Here is an 8,384-nt window from a genome sequence, read left to right as displayed (position 1 = left end):
TGCTTTTTCTTTTTCTTTCTTTTCTTTTTTTTTTCGCCAATTTTCTTTTCTTTTTTTTCGCAAGATTTTGTATTCACTACTTTTTCTTGCTTCAAGAATCAATTTTATGATTTTTCAGATTATCAATAATATTTCTCTTTTTCATCATTCTTTCAAGAGCCAACATATTTAATATTCATAAACAACAAATTCAAAAGACATATGCACTGTTCAAGCATTCATTCAGAAAACAAAAAGTATTGTCACCACATCAAAATAATTAAACTAATTTCAAGGATGAATTCGAAATCATGTACTTCTTGTTCTTTTGTTTTTAGAACAGTTTAAGAGAGGTGATGGATTCATAGGACATTCATAGCTTTAAGACCTAGAAACTTAAACACTAATGATCATGTAATAAAGACACAAACATAAATAAAACATAAGGCTCAAAAACTGAAAAACAGAGAAATAAGAACAAGGAGATTAAGGAACAGGTCCACCTTAGTGAGGGTGGTGTCTTCCTCTCCTTGAGGAACTAATGGTGCTCTTGAGCTCCTCTATGTCTCTTCCTTGTCTTTGTTGTTCCTCCCTCATAGCTCTTTGATCTTCTCTAATCTCATGGAGAATGATGGAGTGCTCTTGGTGTTCCATCCTTAGTTGTCCCATGTTGGAACTTAATTCTCCTAGGGAGGTGTTGATTTGCTCCCAATAGTTTTGTGGAGGGAAATGCATCCCTTGAGGCATCTCAGGGATTTCATGGTGAGGAATTTTCTCATGCTCTTGTTGAGGTCCATGAGTGGGCTCTCTTGTTGTGCAGTCAAATGCTCTACTACTGAGCTATGGACCCTTGAGATGAATCTCTCCATCTTCCATGACTCAGAGGTAGAAGCAATTGCATTTCCTTTCCTCTTTCTAGAGGTTTCTCCGGCCTTAAGTGGCATAAATGGTTATGGAAAAACAAAAAGCAATGCTTTTACCACACCAAACTTAAAAGGTTTGCTCGTCCTCGAGCAAAAGAAGAAAGAAAGTAGTAGAGAAAGAAGAAAAAGGAGGAGATGGAGGGGAATATGTGGTTCGGCCAAGGGGGGTGTAGGTGGTTATGATGTGTGAAAAGGATAGAGTGATGGTTTAAATTTGAGTGGGTGGGTGTAGGTGGGTTGTATGATGGTTTTGGAAGAGTGATGGAGGTGATTGGTGAAGGGTATTTGGGGAAGAGTGTTATGAGAATGTGTGAAGAGGAGAGAAGAAGAGGTAGGGTAGGTGGGGATCCTGTGGGGTCCACAGATCCAGAGGGGTCAAGGACTTAACATCCCTGCTCCATTTAGGCGTGTAAAACACTCTTAGAATGCATGTCTGGCGTTAAACGCCAACTTGCTGCTTGTTTCTGGCGTTTAACGCCAATTCCATGCTCTGTTTTGGCATTAAACGCCAGTCTGGTGCTTGTTTCTAGCGTTTAACGCCAGTTTGATGCTTCTTCCTGGCGTTAAATGCCAGTTTGATGCTTCTTACTTGCGTTTAAATGCCAATAAGCTCTTCCTCCAGGGTGAGCTATTTTTAATGCTGTTTTTCATTCTGTTTTTGATTTTTCAGTAGTTTTTGTGACTTTACATGATCATCAACCTAAAGAAACATAAAATAGAAATTAAATATAATTAAATATAATTAAATAACATTGGGTTGCATCCCAACAAGCGCTTCTTTAATGTCAATAGCTTGACAGTGAGCTTTCATGGAGCCTCACAGATGTTCAGAGCATTGTTGGGACCTCCCAACACCAAACTTAGAGTTTGAATGTGGGGGTTCAACACCAAACTTAGAGTTTGGTTGTGGCCTCCCAACACCAAACTTAGAGTTTGACTGTGGGGGCTTTGGTTGACTCTGCAATGAGAGAAGCTTTTCATGCTTCCTCTCCATGGTTACAGAAGGAGAACCTTGAGTCTTAAATACAAGGTAGTCCTCATTCAGTTGAAGGACCAACTCTCCTCTGTCCACATCAGTCACAGCTTTTGCTGTGGCTAGGAAGGGTCTTCCAAGGATGATGGATTCATCCTCATCCTTCCCAGTGTCTAGGATTATGAAATCAGTAGGGATGTAAAGGCCTTCAACATTTACTAACAAGTCCTCTACTAATCCATAAGCCTATTTTATTGATTTTTCTGCCATCTCTAGTGAGATTCTTACAGCTTGTACCTCATAGATTCCCAGTTTCTCTATTACAGAGAGTGGCATTAAGTTTATCCCTGACCAAAGGTCACACATAGCCTTCTCAAAGGTCATGGTGCCTATAGTACAAGGTATGAAGAACTTTCCGGGATCCGGTTTCTTCTGAGGCAATATCTGCCTTATCAATGCACTTAGTTCATTGGTGAACAAGGGAGTTCATCCTCCTAAGTATCATTACCAAATAAACTGACATTCAACTTCATGATGGCTCATAGATATTTAGCAACCTGCTCTTCACTGATGTCGTCATCCTCTTTAGAGGAAAAATAGTCATCAGAGCTCATGAATGGTAAAAGGAGGTTCAATGGAATCTCTATGGTCTTTAGATAAGCCTCAGATTCCTTTGGTTCATCAAAGGGAAACTCCTTATAGGTCAATGGACGTCCCAGGAGGTCTTCCTCACTAGGATTCACGTCCTTCTCCTCCTCTCTGGGTTCGGCCACACCAAGTAAGGTTGTGACCTTGCACTCTCTTTTTGGATTATCTTCTGTATTGCTTGGGAGAGTACTAGGAGGAGTTTCAGTGACCCTTTTACTCAGCTGGCCCACTTGTGCCTCTAGATTTCTAATGGAGGACCTTGTTTCATTCATGAAACTTAGAGTGGCCTTAGATAGATCAGAGACTATATTTGCTAAGCTAGATGGACTCTGCTTAGAATTCTCTGTCTGTTGCTGAGATGATGATGGAAAAGGCTTGCTATTGCTAAACCTGTTTCTTCCACCATTATTAAAGCCTTGTTGAGGCTTTTGTTGATCCTTCCATGAGAAATTTGGATGATTTCTCCATGAGGGATTATAGGTGTTTTCATAGGGTTCTCCCATGTAATTCACCTCTGCTATTGCATGGTTCTCAGGATCATAAGCTTCTTCTTCAGAAGATGCTTCTTTAGTACTGTTGGATGCAGCTTGCAATCCATTCAGACTCTGAGAAATCATATTGACTTGCTGAGTCAATATTTTATTCTGAGCCAATATGGCATTCAGAGTATCAATTTTAAGAACTCCTTTCCTCTGAGGCATCCCATTACTCACAGGATTCCTTTCAGAAGTGTACATGAACTGGTTATTTGTAACCATGTCAATGAGTTCCTGAGCTTCTACAGGCATTTTTTTTAGGTGAATGGATCCACCGGTAGAATGGTCCAATGACATCTTTGATAATTCAGATAGACCATCATAGAATATATCCAAGATGGTCCATTCTGAAAGCATGTTAGAAGGACACTTTTTGGTCAGTTGCTTGTATCTCTCCTAAGCTTTATAGAGGGATTCACCTTCTTTCTGTTTGAAGGTTTGAACATCCACTCTAAGCTTGCTAAGTATTTGAGGAGGAAAGAACTTGGCTAAGAAAGCCGTGACCAGCTTATCCCAAGAGTTCAGGCTATCTTTAGGTTGAGAGTCCAACCATATTCTAGCTCTGTCTCTTACAGCAAAAGGGAAAAGCATAAGCCTGTAGACCTCGGGATCAACTCCATTGGTCTTGACAGTGTCACAGATTTGTAAGAATTCAGCTAAGAAATGATGAGGATCTTCCAATGGAAGTCCATGAAACTTGCAATTCTTTTGCATTAGAGAAACTAATTGAGGCTTAAGCTCAAAATTGTTTGCTCCAATGGCAGGAATTGAGATGCTTCTTCCATAGAAGTTAGAAGAGGGTGCAATAAAGTCACCAAGCATCTTCCTTGCATCTCCACCATTGTTACTGGGTTCGGCCATGTCTCCTTCTTTTTTGAAAATTTCTGTCAGGTCCTCTCCAGAGGGTTGTGCTTTAGCTTCTCTTAGTTTCCTCTTAAGAGTCCTTTCAGGTTTAGGATCAGCTTCAATAAGAATGTCTTTGTCCCTGTTCCTGCTCATATGAAAAAGAAGAAAACAGAAAAGAAGATGAATCCTCTATGTCACAGTATAGAGATTCCTTTATGTGAGTAGAAGAAGAGAAGGATAGAAGAAGGGGAAGAGAGAAATTCGAATTTAAATTAAAATAAAAGGAAAAATATTTTTGTTTTTATTTTAATTATTAGTTAGAATTAAAAAATATGAAAAGGAATAAAATTTAAATTTAAATTTTTTTTTTGGTGACTAAACAAGGAAAGAAACAAAGCAAAAACTATTCTAAATCCGAGCGGATGATCTGTTGGAGATCAACACTAGGTTCAGACCAAATAACATGATTAGAGTTACTCTTGGCACCATATTTAGCCATCCAATCCGCAGCTCTATTTGCTTCTCGGGACACCCATTCAACGTGAACAAGCCAAGGACGAGATAAAAGCTCCTGAATCTTGTGAACCAAATCTGTTACTTCAGATGGATACCCACTTGTAAGCTCATGCATGATGGGCAGAATGTCAAGGCAATCTGTTTCACATATAATATCCCTCAAACCGCAATCCCAAGCTAAAACCAGCCCCCTCCAAGCAGCAAATAATTCACATCTGATTATAGACCAAGGGGGAATGCTTCCAGAGCAGCCCGAAATCCAATCTCCCTTAGAATCTCTAATAATACACCCAAATCCCGCTAAATTTGAATCCATATACAAGCTTGCATCACAATTAACTTTAAAACTATTGCCTACCGGTGGTTCCCAACACAGGCAATTTCGGAGAGACCTAAATGCATTGCTTCGATTCCTGTAAACCTGTAAGTCCTTGGCGGTAATTCTGGCCAAGGCAACAACCTTATGGTCTGTCCAAGGGTTGTCAGTGTTGAATATGTCATTGCACCTATGTCTCCATACCCACCAAAGCCCTGCACCAAAGGACGCCTCATTGTTAGCCAAGGCCTTCCGAAACCACTCTTCAAGAGCAGTACCAGCCGTCGAGTCCAGGATACTAGGATCCAACATATACCAGATTGCCTTTGATCGTTCACAGTCTCTAAGGCAATGCTCCATAGTCTCCTGCGCCTTGTTACATCTCTTACACATATCTGAAGAAGCTAAATGCCGCTTGAATCGAAAGGTCTCAGTTGGTAGAGCATCATGTAAGCTATGCCACATAGTAAATTTGAACTTCTCTGGAATGTTTATGTTCCACAACCAGTTCCAATTACTGTTGGCATTCCAATTTAATGTTTTCTTTAATAACCATCTGTAACCCTCCCTTGCACTATACTTTTTTGTTGCTGCAGGCCACCACTCCCACTGTGGCTCCAACTCAGTCAAACTAGGATATCTCAGACCACAAATAAACTGCTTAATCTCATGCGGAATAGGCGTGGTAAGACTATCAACCTCCCAAGACACCCCTTTCCACAAGTCAGCCACCATGAAATCTGATTCAGAAATGTGTACATAAGGAACAAGGTTGCAAAGCTTACCAAAAGGAGTCCACTCATCATACCAAACTGATTTGTGGACATCTCCAATATTCCAATGAAGCCCTTCCTTGAGATGCTCATAGGCACTAACAATGTTCTTCCAGGTAGCCGATGAAGAATTTCTACTGTTTCCGTTCATAACAGATTGATTCCTGAGATATTTATGCTTCAGAACCTGCACCCATAACTTCTCACTATTATTTAGACAATCCCATACCAACTTTCCCAGAAGCGCCATGTTAGCACAGGAAGTATCCCTAATACCCAATCCTCCTGCCTTTTTAGGAGTTATGGCGACCTCCCACCTGACCAGAGGCAGCCCTTTTCCAGTCGCTTGGCCTTTCCACAAGAATTGTCTCATCAAGGAATCAATTTTATTACATGCATACTTCGGGAGAAGAGAAATTTGCATTTCATAAACTGGGATAGAGGCCATAACCGATTTAACAAGACAAAGCCTCCCTGCCTTATTCAGTAGGCGTCCTTTCCAACTGGAGAGCTTTCTCGAAATTTTTTCAATAATCTCCTGAGCCGTCTTCCTGGAAGCTCTGGCATGACCGATGTTAATTCCCAGGTATTTACCCAAATCATTGCAGAACCGGATGTTAGAGACCCCTGAGAGAACCTCTTTTCTCCTCTCCGACACCCTCTTGGAACACTGGGCCTTTGACTTATGAAGATTTACCTTTAAACCTGACGCTCTAGAAAACAAGTCCAAACAATGCATGACCTCTATTACTTGAGCTTTTGATGCCTTACAGAAAAGCAAAAGATCATCTGCAAACATCAAATGAGAGAGTCGTGGTCCATTCCTAGAAACTGCAACTGGGTTCCACACACCTTGGGAAACTCTATGAGAGATAAAGCAGGCAAGCATTTCCATACAGAGTACAAATAGATAAGGAGACATAGGATCTCCTTGCCTCAACCCTCTCTTCGGATTGAAATTTTGGAGCCTGTTCCCATTCCACAAAACTGCCAACGAAGAGGAAGTCACACAATTCAATATAAGATTAATGGTAGCCTTTGGAAACCCAAACCGGACCAAAGTAGCTTCCAGAAAACGCCAGTCTACCCTGTCATAAGCTTTTTCCAAATCAATCTTGAATGCCATGGTCCCTTTTCGAGACTTGGTGTTCCTCATGAAGTGCATAATCTCTTGAGCAATGATAATATTCTCCGTGGTTCCTCTTCCTGGAATGAACCCTCCTTGCAAAGGACCAATGATCTCCGACAGGAAAGGTCTGAACCTGTTAACTAGAACCTTTGTGACAATTTTATAAATTACATTACATAAGCTAATAGGCCGAAACTCCCGTAAGGAAGAGGGAACTTCCACTTTAGGAATTAGAACAATGAGAGTATCGAAAATAGCCGCATTCAATGGCTCACCCTCAAAGGCTCGCTTGACCAGTCTACACACATCGTTGCTAAGAGAGTCCCAGAACTCTTTGTAGAAAATTGCTTGAAATCCATCTGGCCCTGGGGCTTTAAATGAACTCATGGTCATCACAGCTCTTTTAACCTCTTCAGACGTCACCGGTTCCACTAACTTTTGACAAGCCTCAGTACTAAGAGACGGGCAAGGAAAAGGCCCCATGGCGTCCAGGTCAATATCCTCTCTTGTAGAAAAGAGCTTTTGAAAGAAAGAATTTGCCGCCATTTCTAGAGTCGTAGTCTCCGTGGTCCAAGACCCATCCTCCAAAAATAACCCATGAATTTTGTTCCTCTTTCTCCTGATAACTGTCTGCAGATGAAAAAATTTTGTATTTCTGTCTCCACATCTCACCCATTGTTCTCTAGATTTTTGATACCACAACAACTCTTCTTGAAGAAGGACAGCATTCAGTTCCTGATGCAAAACTTGCTCTTTGATCCTAAGCTGTTGATCCTCCCGACTTTCCAGAGTAATCTGAACGTCATTCAAAAGCCTCTCCAACTCCCTTTTCTTAACAAAAATATTGCCAAAAACCTTTTTATTGAAGCTAGTTGCATCTTTTTGAACCTCCAACAAACATTTAACTACATCCGGAGCTCCTCTATTCCAAGCTGTATCAACAACATTCCTAAAAAGAGGATGAGTCATCCACGCAGCCTGGAATCTGAACGGACGATGGCCCTTGGTAGCCCTCTTTGCCATCTTGCACCTAGTGAATAATGGGCAATGATCAGAGTGAAGGCGCGCCAGCACCTCAGTATAAGCCTCCGGAAACATTAGTCGCCAGTCCTGGTTGATGACTGCTCTATCAAGCTTCTTGGCCACCTGCACCCCACCTTTCACCTTCCTGTACCAAGTGAATCTTCTCCCAATAGCCCCCATATCAAACAGCCCACAATCCTCCAATGTTTCCGCAAATTGTTCTGCTCTGGCAAGTCTAAATTGCCCCCCTCTAACTTCACTCTGCAACAAAATATCATTAAAGTCCCCTAACACAATCCAAGGTCCGTGGATCATATTAGCAATCCTTGTCAAGTCACCCCACAGTTCTTTACGCCGATGTATATGCGGATTAGCATACACCGCACTGCAGTAACTAGATGTATTGCCCATAGTGATTTCAAAACTGATACATTGATCAACTACATCCAATACTCTCACAGAAATATTTGAATTAGAACATAGAACCCAGATACCCCCACTATGACCATTAGCCTCAACAATACCAACACCCTAGTAACCTAGATTATTCCAAAAAGATTTCATCCTCTCGAAAGCAATATGGGTTTCAAACAGAATGAAAAAAGTAGGATGAAATTTATTCGCTAACTCCTTACTATGAACCCGGGCCAATTTATTAGAGGCACCTCTAATATTCCAAAATAGAAAGCTTAAATCTAAATAATCCATAAAATAATTTGTAT

General features: G+C 41.0%; 1 protein-coding gene and 1 non-coding gene across 2 annotated transcripts; one reads left to right on the top strand and one right to left on the bottom strand.

The window, feature by feature from the left end:
- The first annotated feature begins 3,410 nt into the window (after window positions 1-3,410).
- LOC148546467 (small nucleolar RNA R71) lies at window positions 3,411-3,518 on the top strand. The gene has a single exon (XR_015901783.1). It is a non-coding gene; the product is annotated as a small nucleolar RNA R71 (small nucleolar RNA).
- A 2,928-nt stretch (window positions 3,519-6,446) lies between these two features.
- LOC148546466 (uncharacterized) lies at window positions 6,447-8,073 on the bottom strand. The gene is made up of 2 exons (XM_088499222.1): window positions 6,811-8,073; window positions 6,447-6,497 (listed from the first exon to the last, which is right to left on the bottom strand). The coding sequence occupies exons 1-2, from the start codon at window positions 8,071-8,073 to the stop codon at window positions 6,447-6,449; spliced, it is 1,314 nt and encodes a 437-aa protein (XP_088355348.1).
- Between the last annotated feature and the right edge of the window lie 311 nt (window positions 8,074-8,384).

The sequence above is a fragment of the Arachis ipaensis genome, chromosome B9, assembly GCF_059453495.1.
Source record: "Arachis ipaensis isolate K30076 ecotype BB chromosome B9, ASM5945349v1, whole genome shotgun sequence".
NCBI classification, from domain to species: Eukaryota; Viridiplantae; Streptophyta; class Magnoliopsida; order Fabales; family Fabaceae; genus Arachis; species Arachis ipaensis.
Note: the sequence above shows the minus strand (reverse complement) of the source record. Positions and strands in the feature narration are given on the sequence as shown.

Bases quoted from the DNA above. Each gene is read 5' to 3' on its own strand.
- LOC148546466 (XM_088499222.1), bottom strand. From the start codon at position 8,073: ATGGGCAATACATCTAGTTACTGCAGTGCGGTGTATGCTAATCCGCAT. The intron at 6,498-6,810 runs GTAATTTATAAA...CTTCGTTGGCAG, and splicing joins GGCCTATTAGCTTATGTAAT to TTTTGTGGAATGGGAACAGG.